Here is a 13,314-nt window from a genome sequence, read left to right on the forward strand (position 1 = left end):
CAGACCAAAAGTTTGGACACACCTTCTCACTCAAAGAGTTTTCTTTATTTTCATGACTGAAGGCATCAAAACTATGAATTAACACATGTGGAATTATATACATAACAAACAAGTGTGAAACAACTGAAAATTTGTCATATTCTAGGTTCTTCAAAGTAGCCACCTTTTGCTTTGATTACTGCTTTGCACACTCTTGGCATTCTCTTGATGAGCTTCAAGAGGTAGTCCCCTGAAATGGTCTTCCAACAGTCTTGAAGGAGTTCCCAGAGATGCTTAGCACTTGTTGGCCCTTTTGCCTTCACTCTGCGGTCCTGCTCACCCCAAACCATCTCGATTGGGTTCAGGTCCGGTGACTGTGGAGTCCAGGTCATCTGGCGCAGCACCCCATCACTCTCCTTCATGGTCAAATATCCCTTACTTTCAAAGTTTTCCCAATTTTTCGGCTGACTGACTGACCTTTATTTCTTAATGATGTAATGATGGCCACTCATTTTTCTTTACTTAGCTGTTTTTTTCTTGCCATAATACAAATTCTAACAGTCTATTCAGTAGGACTATCAGCTGTGTATCCACCTGACTTCTCCTCAACGCCACTGATGGTTCCAACCCCATTTATAAGGCAAGAAATCCCACTTATTAAACCTGACAGGGCACACCTGTGAAGTGAAAACCATTTCAGGGGACTACCTGAATGCCAAGAGTGTGCAAAGCAGTAATCAAAGCAAAAGGTGGCTACTTTGAAGAACCTAGAATATGACATATTTTCAGTTGTTTCACACTTGTTTGTTATGTATATAATTCCACATGTGTTAATTCATAGTTTTGATGCCTTCAGTGTGAATCTACAATTTTCATAGTCATGAAAATAAAGAAAACTCTTTGAGAAGGTGTGTCCAAACTTTTGGTCTGTACTGTATATATACACTGAGCTGCTAACATAAGTTGTTTTTATTGTTCATTACAGGTCTTGAAAACAGTACTCTACGTGGTTGATTATAAAAATGTTGGATGAGACTGCTGTTTCTACTCAATACTCTGGTACAACATTTACTGTCCTCATACTGTATATTTTTTTGTATGTTACCGTAGAAATAGGTAGAGAGGATAGTAATTCTAGGCTGATATTTACTTTGTGAGTATACAGCTTTTAAGTGCCATCATGATAGTTTACATTTTGAAGTCTGAAGCTCATATGATAGATTGTGTGGTTTAAATAACCTGTTTTCAAATAGAGATTTAAGGAATTCCAAGATAATAGAAGGGGTCACCCTGTTCAGGGCCCTTTTTCTATTATCCAGAGCAGAGGGTGACTTAAAGTGACGCTACATTTATAGGATCCAGTATGACCATGCGTTACACAGCCATTAATTTCAGTGGGGTACTGTGTAATGCTTCATTCTCCCTGTGGGGGTGCTGCAGGAAAACACTTCCTGCCAAGTTGCTCCATAGTTTTCAGTTCATCACTGAGGTTCTCAGCAGGAGACCCTGTGATCAGCATGTCAAGGGACCCTTCTTGTGAAATGGGATTGTACAAAGTAGAACTCACCAGCCCTCAACTAGACATAACACAGTTTTGCCTGGAAAGTTCCAAGCATAATAGAAACATAACTGACCAATGGTTAATGTGCTTTTAGATTTCAACTTTTCAAGAGGCATCATAAATCAAACATCAGTGGGAGAGTTTACATTGGTTGGTTTCACAGATGTCGAAGAACTTCAAGTTCTCCTTTTTTGCTTATTTTTTATGTTTTTTCTCTTAAACATTACTGGCAATATCTCTATCTTGTGGTTTGTGACTTTTGATTCAAGTCTCCATACCCCTATGTATTTTTTCCTGGGGAACCTTTCCTTTTTTGATATTTCCTTTTCGTCTGTTGCCGTGCCAAAAATGCTATGTGACTTCTTATCTAAGCAGAAGACCATTTCGTTTGGTGGCTGTATTGCTCAGATGCATTTCTTTCATTTTCTGGGAAGCTCTGAGGTTACTTTACTCACCATCATGTCTTATGACCGTCTGGTAGCAATAAGCAACCCCTTACGTTATTCAGTCATAATGAACAGAAAGCTTTGTGTTTGCCTTGTCATCGGCTCTTACATTACCGGCTTTCTTCATTCTCTCTTGCATACCTTGCTTACAGCAAAGCTTCCATTTTGTGGACCTAACAGGGTCAACCATTTCTTCTGTGATGTTAAACCAGTGCTGATATTAGCCTGTGCAGATATTTCCCTAAATCTTAAACTCCTCACCATGGTAACTGGGTATCTGGCAACTACGTCTTTTCTACTAACCCTCTTTCCATATATTCTAATCAGTAAATTTCTTCTTAAAATACAAACAGTTCAAGGTCGAAAGCGAGCATTTTCCACCTGTAGCTCCCACCTCATGGTTGTCTCTCTCCTCTTTGGAACAGCCATGTTTACCTATTTGGGACATTCTTCGCAAGATATTTTAGATCATGACAGAGCTGCAGCTGTGCTATTCACGGTCATTACTCCTGCACTAAACCCAGTTATATATACGTTACGTAACAAAGACATGAAAAAAGTAATGAAAAAAGCTATTCGGAAGTGGTTAAAAATTTAAAACAAGAAATGTTATGATGAAAATAAACTGGAAAGCCTTGATTTTCTTAAGGAACGTTATGGTGAAAATGAACTAGAAAACCATGTTTCTCATATCTTTAACCTTAATATCCAGAGGCATACATAAAAACACAGAGAACACTCCGTAGTGTAGATATTTCAACATAAGGCAATAGCAGAGTGCATGTTTATGCTCTCCAGAGTAAGGCCTCATGCACACGACCGTTGTGTGCATCCGTGTCCGTTTTCCGTTTTTTTTCGGGGACCCATTGACTTTCAATGGGTCCGTGGAAAAATCGGAAAATGCACCGTTTTGCAGCCGCATCCGTGATCCGTGTTTCCTGTCCGTCAAAAAAATAAGACCTGTCCTATTTTTTGGACGGACAACGGTTCACGGACCCATTCAAGTCAATGGGTCCGTGAAAAAACACGGATGCACACAAGATTGGCATCCGCGTCCGTGGCCGTAGGCTACTTTCACACAGACGGATCCGCAGATCCGTCTGCATAAAAGCTTTTTCAGATCCGACAGTATATTCTAACACAGAGGCGTTCCCATAGTGATGGGGACGCTTCTAGTTAGAATATACTTTCAACTGTGTACATGACTGCCCCCTGCTGCCTGGCAGCACCCGATCTCTTACAGGGGGCTGTGATCCGCACAATTACCCCCTCAGGTGCTGCACCTGAGGGGTTAATTGTGCATATCATAGCCCCCTCCCTCCCCAGTTTTAAATTCATTGGTGGCCAGTGGGCCCCCCCTCCCTCCCTCCCCTGTAGTTCACACATTGGTGGCCAGTGCGGCCGGCCCCCCCTCCCTCCCCTGTAGTACTGTAGATTCATTGGTGCCAGTGGGCCCCTCCCTCCCCCTCCTAATTAAAATCTCCCCCCCTATCATTGGTGGCAGCGGAGAGTACCAATCGGAGTCCCAGTTTAATCGCTGGGGCTCCGATCGGTAACAATGGCAACCAGGACGCTACTGCAGTCCTGGTTGCCATGGTTACTTAGCAATTTTTAGAAGCATTATACTTACCTGCGAGCTGCGATGTCTGTGACCGACCGGGCTCTCCTCCTACTGGTAAGTGACAGGTCTGTGCGATAAGCAATGCGCCGGACACAGACAGGGGACAGTCATGTACACAGTTCTTTTAGTATATTCTAACCTGAAGCGTCCCCATCACCATGGGAACGCCTCTGTGTTAGAATATACTGTCGGATCTGAGTTTCACGATCTAACTCCAATCCGATGGTATATTCTAACATAGAGGCGTTCCCATGGTGATGGGGATGCTTCAAGTTAAAATATACCATCGGATTGGAGAAAACTCCAATCCGATGGTATAAAAGGGACTCCTGACTTTACATTGAAAGTCAATGGGGGACGGATCCGTTTGCAATTGCACCATATTGTGTCAACGTCAAACGGATCCGTCCCCATTGACTTGCATTGTAATTCAGGACGGATCAGTTTGGCTCCGCACGGCTTTTTTTTTCATGTCTGTGGATCCTCCAAAAATCAAGGAAGACCCACGGACGAAAAAACGGTCACGGATCACGGACCTACGGACCCCGTTTTTGCGGACCTTAAAAAAAAAACGGTTGTGTGCATGAGGCCTAAGGATGAGTTTAGATCACTGTTTCATTTTCCATTCTTCTGATTCATGTAGGACTTTTTTTTTTTCATTTACAATTATTGACCTCAGACGGAAATAGCTAAAACGGATGCAAAACGGGCATAATAGATGCTTGAAATACAGGATCCGTTTGTTTTGTTTTTCTGTTCTTTTGATGGATCAGAAGAACGGAAAACGAAACGGTGATGTGAACCCAGCCTGAGTTGCTCAAATGTGAGGCACATCACTGAGAACTGCTTGAACTTTTACGGTGATTGTGGCCCTCCTTACACCTGAATTTCTTACCTCTACAAAACCATCCACCAGTAGAGAGCAGGATCCAACAGACTCAGTAAATCCAAGATCTGGAAAAAAGGAAGTGTATTAAAATTGTACTGTGCATTTGATGGTCCGTCTGACCTCCTCCTTAGGTGCGTATAGCTGAACAGAAGTTCCTCCAGAAGAACATCATTATAATCAAGGGTGTGCAAAGTTGGCTGAAGGACATGGAGTTGAAGACAAACACCAGACCTTATTCTCCTATGTTGTTTTATACTGGAGCTGTTGGGCTTCATAGTAGTTTCTTTGTATTTGGAAGTGGCACAAAGTTCTGTCGTGTTGTAGATATTATAAAGAATGTGTTAGCCCTACAGGGCTAAATGGGCAACAAAATGGCAGATTAAACATTTTGGGACACATCATTTATCTGCTATTTATGTCCATCATTTATCTGCTATTTAACTATCATGTTAATCTACAATGGAGAAGGATGTGGGTGTTGATAATAAACTACATTATAACACTCAATGCCAATCTGCTGCATCAAAAGCCAACAGGAGAATACAATAGTATTTTAGTGTCAGATATGCCAGAAATGTTTAAAGATGGGAAAAGGAATTCATGAACAAGGGTTACCAAAACTAAATGCGGAAAATGTTAAATGTTGATGAAATATAATGTATCATTAAATGAGTATGTGAATGATCCCTATAAAAACCAATGAGTTCAAAAGCAGCATTTTACTGTCAATACCATAAACTTATGGAACATGCTCCCGCAGGATTTGATAATGGCTTAAAGAGGTATTCCCATCACCCACCAATGTCAGATAATTGTGGGTTCCTCTTCAGTGACCTGCTTCTACCTCCAGAATGTCCCTCGAATGTGAAGGAGAGCACACAGCGCATGAACGCCCACTCTCCACTCATCAAAGTGGAAATTCCGAATATAGATGAGCGCCAGACTCTCATAGTGGGGAATGAAGGGGTGGTGCATGCGCAGTACGCTCTCTATTCAATTATATGAAACTGCCGGAAATGGCCAAGTGCACTTGCATGGAAGTGAATGGAGAGTATGCTCGGTGCACTCACCCTCAATTTCAGAGATCCGTTCTGTAGATAGGAGTGGGTCCTGCACCTATCTGACACTGGTGGTATATTATAGTGATATGACACTATGAAATGGGAAAATCCCTTTAAAGGGAACCTGTCACCTGGATTTTGGGTATAAAGCTAAGGACATGGGCTGCTAGCACATCCGCAATATCCAGTCCCCATAGCTCTCTGTGCTTTTATCGTGTCATAAAAACGATTTTAGATATATGTAAATGAGGCTACTTACGTTTCTGGAGCCCAGCCATGCCCACTGTGAAGGAGCCCAGCATCGCCCCGCCTACTCCGAATCTCCTCCTTGCTCCCTGAGGTCACAAGGCTAGAACGCCGTAATCTCGCGATGCGCAGTGTCGGCATAGTGTTCCTTCCCTGTGCTGGCATCAGCCTCAGGGAACGAACTGTGCATGCACTAGCTCGCGCATCGCGAGATTACGGCGTTCTAGCCTTGTGACCTCAGGGAGCAAGAAGGAGAGTCCGAGAAGGCTGGACTCATCTCTCAAGCATGGAGGAGACAGGACTCATCTCAGGTTAATTTACATATCTATAACATCGTTTTTTTGACACAATAAAAAAAAAAAAAGAGAGCTATGGGGACTGGATATTGCGGATGTGCTAGCAGCCCATGTCCTCAGCTCTATACCCAAAATCCAGGTGACAGGTTCCCTTTAAACTTAGAATAGATCTACTGTTGATTTTACAATGTCAGAACACTATGGTCTACTTTTCACTTCCTGTTAGGAATCGGCACCAGGAACCACCCCCTTGATAACTGCCATTTCAAATTTTTTCATAAATCGGTAGTACAAATGAAAAGTATTTTGATAGCTTTCAGAAGAAGCCACACGCTGAGAGATAGGTTGGTGAGGAGTTGATTTACTGAGAGAAAAACGAGCATGTGGTTGGGGAATTGGATCCCAAAAGGGAATCGTAGATGTGGGCATTGCCCGTACTGTAGGTTTAACCCCCAATGGGGGTATAAAGTCAATTCTCTAATCACATGCAAAAGCAAGTCCGTAGTCTATCTCATACGCTTGTGCGACAGGTTTAGGGAACATGCCAATTCCATAGTGACAGGAAAAGGGTGCCCTAGACCTATAGAACATGTAAGGTCAATACATAATGGAGATAGCAAGGCATTGAGTTTTGCAGGTATTGAAATTCTCCAAAATCCCCCACAAGGAGGTGATAGACATCGTTTACTATTGAGAAAAGAAGCTAGCTGGATTATAAGCTCAGGAGCAATGGGCCCTTTAGGCCTCAATGATAAAAATTATATAAGCGTGTTTTTGTAAACATTGTAATTGTTGTGCTTTTGTTTGTTTTTTGTGTTTTGCTCGTTTTGAAAACCGCATTGATTATAGAGATCTGACTCACCTAGGGCGGTATTTGTTAACCCCGCCCAGATGACCCAGCGCAAGCGTCATCACGTTAGTGGCCTGAGGAAGCGATGCGGCGCGAAACGGCCGTCGCCACAAGTGTTTGCCTGCAGTGTGTGGTCCGTCCAATGCCTATGACAATTTTATCAGTGGAATAAAGAATACTACTTCTAATTTTTGGTGAGTGCCGCCCGATTTTTCTACCTATCTATTTACACTCAAAGGACTATTGTGGGGAGAGCACCGCTACCGGGGGAAGTTGGGTCACAATCCGGTCGCGGCTGATCCAGTGTGTGTGTTTTTGAAGGAGGCTGAGCAGTGCCACCCCGTCTGTGCTCATTTATATAATATATATATATATAATTATTTTTATTTTTTAACCCTGATTAACCCCTGAAAAGCATCCATTTTAACATCAGATGCCATGATCTGCAATGAATGCGCCATCTGAGGGGTTCAATGACGGGGGCGGTAGGATGGGATTGCCATTCCCCCATCATTGCGCCCGCTACTTACAAATAAAAGCAATTTGTGATTTAGTAATTTGTCACACAGCAAATTTCTTTGTGAAATTTTGCGAAGCAGCCAAATCGAATTTTTCATAACTTCACTAGTTGAGGCTAAGTCAACCCACTCTTATCAGGCTTATAGTGTGTGGACTTTGGCCGTAACTGTATCTCCTCACTTTCTTGCTGCCATGTCCTTCCACGGACTGTATTCACCACAATGTCCCGGATAATCGGTATCAGTGTGTGGAGGAAAAAGAAGGACTTCTTGAACTGTGCCAGACAGAAGCAGGAGATTGCCAGGGTAATGTGTTACATTCTTTTGGATTCTTTATTATTATGCAGACAACTCGTTTTGAGGATGAAAACCTCCACCTTCAGGTCATGATTGCGGAGACAGTAAAACAGTGAATTTAAAAATGTTTTGGTGGTCACTCTCTGGGGTAGGAGGATTGAGCCGGCTAAAAAGAACACAGTTGGCATCAGTACCCAGTCCAACAGTCAGTGTTTAAAAGACACCAAACATCATTATCTAAAACTAGTTGCCCTGTAGCTAAATATATAGCAGGGGAAGAGAGGACCCATCATGGGACATAAATCTGACTCTATGCCACCATCATATAGAGGATACAAAGTATTGTGAAGTATAAACAAGTTACAAAATAGCCCGCGGTTCAGCAGGATAAGGACTAATGCATACGGCCGTTATTTTTGTCCGCATCCGATCCGCATTTTTAGATTGACAGTATAAAAAATATAGAAGTATAAACTAAAAGGGTAAAGAAACACATGTTAATTGTTGTATAAGTATACATAAAGTTTAAAAAATATATAATAAAGTATAGAGGATTCTCTGAGAAGGGGTAAAATTTGACTCATTAACAGTTTGGCAAATTTATTGATGGGATTTCTGTTCTGTTCATATTGATGACTAGGGTTGAGCGAAGCCGTGGAAGGTCAGGTTCGACCGAACTTCAGGTCAAAGTTTGGGTTCGGGACCTGAACTTGACCTGAACCCAAACCCCATTGAAGTCAATCGGGACCCGAACTTCACTTTATTATTTTCCGTTATAACATGGGTATATTGGAAAATAACATAATAGACGGAATGAGGCATTCCATTTTGCATTCCGTCATAATAGAAGTCTATAGGAGCATAACTGATCCGTCCTGGTTTCTGTTATGCAGGACAGGACTTCAGCATAACAGAAACCAGGACGGATCTGTTATGTTCCCATAGACTTTTATTATGACTGAATGCAAAACACGATGTCCCTTTTGTTTTCCGACTTAAGAATTACGTTATTTTCCGATATAACCATGTTATAACGGAAAATAATACAGTGATTCATAAATCACCCGAACCCAGACTTCAGTGAAAAAGTCTGGGTTCAGGTCCGGGTATCCGAACTCGCAAATTTGCAGTCCAGGTTCACTCATCCCTATTAGTGATCATTAGGAATTACACATATTACTCCTTATAATGTAATTCTGGAGATTATATTACTTTAGGGTGCATCCAACAGAGAGGCTTATTTCCCTTTCATGTTAGCATGATTCTAAACTGCAATAAGCTGATTTTAATAGAATGAAATAAAAAACCGCCTGTGACCTCACGTTGTGCGCTTTGGGTAACAGCACAGCCGCCGCAGGAAGAAGAAAGCTGGATCCTGGGAGCCTGCAGGAGAGGTAAGTTGATTTTATTTTATTTTATGTGATCTGAGGCATGGGGGTCTTATCTGAGGTCTGAATGTCATTCACATTGGGGTCTGAGCTGAGGTCTGATTGTGGGTCTGATCTGAGGCCTTAATGGGGTCTTATTAACATTGAGGGTCTGAGCTGAGGTCTGATTGAAGGTCTGATCTGAGGCCTTATTGGGCTCTTATTAATGTTGGGTGTCTGAGCTGAGGTCTGATTGATGGTCTTATTAACATTGGGGGTCTGATTGGGGCTGTGAGCTGAGGTCTGATTAACATTGGGGGTCTGATTTTTGGTCTGATCTGAGGTGTAATGAAAAATCTGTTTTTATTATTGTCCTCCTCTAAAACCTAGTTGCGTCATATGGGCCGGTGCATCTTATAGGGTGAAAAAGGTAGCTATAGAGACTACATCGGGAAAAATGTTATAGGCTAGTAGGAATAAGAGAACATTGCTCCCATGAGGTTGATATTTAGCATTTGTGATGTATGATATATTTCTCACCCTCCTATATACTATTTGTTTTCCTATTGTCTTGAATTCAATTATGTCTTATATTCAACTATTTCTGTCCTTTTAATTTCCTATATACAAGTTTTGTGAGCTAAAGCTCCAGAGAAAGGAATACAATACCACTTGTATGTTTAGCATGGTTTTTTTTGGACCTGGACTCAGTACCTCGAATAATATAGTATTGTACCCCCTTTTATGTTATATTGTGTTTAAATTACAGATACAACTCTTAATTATAAGCAGGTGTATATTTTCCCTACCAAGCCCAAAAACCTGGAAACAAAATCTTAGAATTTATTATACTTGTTACAATATGTTATTATTAGTTTGAATTTTTTTCTTTTTCTTCTTCTTTTTTAACTATCCATGGGCTATACAAAGTTTTCCATGAACTCATTTAATCCATTTTGGGTTAGGGTCTGAAGATGATAGGTCCCGTAGACATTCCTTTTTTGGAAGACTTCAAATCTTTTGAGACAGGTAGGTGCGATTTTGTCTATTGGTGTTATACTAAAGTCATGTTTTTCTTTTTTGTGTGTATTTAAATGTTGTCATGATAAAAAAAAAAAAAATTTAGGTTGTCTTTGGACATTTTATCTGTGTTGGTTTAGCCTACCATGCAGGGGTTGTGTGCTTCTACCTACGTCTTAGAGTCCACAGACACATCCTATTACATACACCACACATTTGGATTGGCATGTAAGGTGATATTTTATAAGGAATTTGTCTCAGCTATTTTTTTTATTGAAATTCCATTTTTCCATGGGTATTTACTTTGCATCTATTCTTTACTTTGCCTAATTTCAAGTTTTTTTTGTTTCTTGTCTTTGTGCATGTTGCTTTGGTTGTCTGGGATCAAATATATTTTTAAGGGTGGGACCCCTCCTGAATGTCACCCTTGGGGCTTCAGGGAGTGCCTCCTTTAGAAAGATATTCCTTTCCTTTTTAGTATCATACAGATCTTTTTTATTTTTGTTCTTGTTTTTTTTTTTTTTACTGGGCTCTAAGATTTCTTTTTGAGTGGTGTAGCTTATTCTCATTTTTGCATTTTCTATTAGTGCTTTTAGGTACCCTTTATCTTTTTTAATCTTTTTTCTTAGGTTATCAGATCTTTAAATAACATCTCAGGCATCTCGGTTTCAGAGAGATATTTTTACTTGCTTGTGAAAAGTATAATCTTCGGAAAAGTTTTTACGAATACGTTTTAGTTGGCCGTAGGGAATAATTGTACGCTATTTTTTATGGTGGTTACTGGAAAAAAGGATATAACTATTAGTATCGACTTTTATAATGAGTTTGCTGCCTTGTAGTGAAACTTGATGGTCAACGTGTTAAGTAAAAAATGGCACAAAAAGGTTAACTAACTCTTTCAATGTATTTCAATGGCTTTTGTCAAAAGATGGCACGAGATAACACTGTGCCATGTGTTATCAGAGTTATTAGAGTCAATATTAGCTTGGCTATATCTGTATGATGTCTAGTCCTTGTTTATATCAGCTGTAAAGTTTATACACCAATTTGTGTTGTTCTAAAGCAGATTTTTTTTGTCTCCCTTCCAGAATAAATAGTAAGGGTCAATTTGTGCAAGTATAATTAATGAAGGTCACCAAACACCACACTTAACTTTTTTTTCTTCCAAAATCACATACCTTTAATTTTCTATGCCGGCCATTAACACCACATTCTCACTGCTGCCCAGGCTTGGACCACACATCTCTAAGACACCATTCCTAACCACTGGAGCCACCACACTTCCCAACACACTCCACTGCTCGGATGTAAGGAATGCCCTATCTAAAAAATAATAATCACTTTTGCTTCCACACAAGCAGCTCTCACCTTTGGTCAGGCTTGAGCCAAGGGCCACATAGATCTAAGACACCACCCCTAACCACTGGAGCCACCACACTGCCTAACACAAGAAGCCATTAGGAGGAAGGCAATTGCATGATCAAGCAATGGGAGGAGCGCACCACCCCATTTGTGATATTTCCATCACCCCATAGTGCTTTTAAAAAGCATTTTGTCTGTCAGGCAATGTGGTGGCTCAGTGGATAGCACTTTGTTCTTGTAGCATTGGGATCCTTAGCTCAAATCCAATTTATTTTTGCTCTCCCATATAACAGCAATATTTTACATAGTCACCACTTACAGGCAAGTGTAAGAAGAAAAAAAAACAGAGAACGGACACAATCTTCACCATGTTTGAACCAAGGACCCTACTACACTAAATCACCAGTTCTAGCCTCTGAGGCACCATGCTGTCCAACACAAGCAAACACAGAGTTGAGTGATGACATGATCAAGCAACAAGAGGAGGCCATTTTTTTGTTTTCCATGACCCCATAATGTTTTCAAAAACATTTTGTCTGCTGGCAACATGGTGGCTCAGCGGATAACACTAGTGTCTTGCAGCATTGGGATCCTTTGTTCAAGTCCAATTTATTTTTCTCACCCATTCAACAGCAACATGTTACACAGTCTTTTTCACCACTCACAGACAAGTGTAAGAAAGAACCCAGGGAGAAAACACAATCTACATTCAAATTTCACTCTTGATCCAAAGATTTCACTGCTCTAAGACTCCAGCACTAACCCTGGAGCCACCATACTCCCCAGCACAAGCAAACACTGTGAGGTGAGTGATGGCATGACCCAGCAATGAGAATGCAGCATTCACACGATCACTGCCGCACTCTCAAACAGCTGATCGTGGGGGATACAGGGAGTCAAATCGTCACTGATCTGAAATTAATTACCTGAGAATAGTATAGATCATAAAACCTGAACAGCCATCTAAAGTAAAGATGTCCTCAGGATGAGTCATACATTTTAGATTGGTGGGGGTCTGACCACTGGTACGCCAATCGATTGCTAGAATGCATACTCATCCCTCCAAACCAGCATGTCCATGGTGAGAGGAATTTTATCGAGTAGACATTGCCAACTCTACAGGAGAAATGGTAACAGAATTATCAGTGAGGGGTCCTAGGAATGTCCTGTGGATAGGTGATATATGTTCCCAGCTGGAATCCCATCTACAGTACAGTGAACCCTCCTGTGGAGAACCTACGCTTGTGTGTTAGGGAACTTCTTATAAAGCATTATAGGAATAATTCTCTATTTGAGCAGAAGCAATGTCTTAAAAGGTATTCCCATTCATGGAAAACCTATTGATGTTGACAGCCAGCGGAAGTCAGAATCGCGAAAATAGCCAAGTGAGCTGGGCGAAGTGATTACAGAGAAAGAATTGCACATCCCACTTAGCTAGTTCTGTTAGGCCCATCACCGTTAACTGCCACATACAATGGGCACCTCAATCTCAGCCAGGAATAGCTGTGGTGGGAATAACCCTTTAATAGGTGAGGAAAGCTATGACATAGTGGCTTTTCATGTTGCTTCCTGCAGCTGGTCCCCATGTCTCCTTCTCCATAGGCTGAATATAAGGTGCACCAGCAGGAAATTCTGATAAGAAAAAGTGAATCTTTGCTGTACCACTGTCTGCTTTACTACTATGTTATTGAATAAAAAATTGTTAGTTAGTTATGTCTTACGTAAGTGAGAACCGTAAGTCTAAAATTATTTCTATTTAAGTGAATTATGAAAAAAATATAACATCCTCTGGTCAAAAAAT

General features: G+C 41.0%; 1 protein-coding gene across 1 annotated transcript; it reads left to right on the plus strand.

The window, feature by feature from the left end:
• The first annotated feature begins 1,339 nt into the window (after window positions 1-1,339).
• LOC120981844 (olfactory receptor 12D1-like) lies at window positions 1,340-2,756 on the plus strand. Its single transcript, XM_040411604.1, has one exon. The coding sequence runs from the start codon at window positions 1,616-1,618 to the stop codon at window positions 2,582-2,584; it is 969 nt and encodes a 322-aa protein (XP_040267538.1). The 5' UTR covers window positions 1,340-1,615; the 3' UTR covers window positions 2,585-2,756.
• The last annotated feature ends 10,558 nt before the right edge of the window (window positions 2,757-13,314 follow it).

Source organism: Bufo bufo, chromosome 11 (assembly GCF_905171765.1).
Source record: "Bufo bufo chromosome 11, aBufBuf1.1, whole genome shotgun sequence".
In the NCBI taxonomy this organism is placed as follows: Eukaryota; Metazoa; Chordata; class Amphibia; order Anura; family Bufonidae; genus Bufo; species Bufo bufo.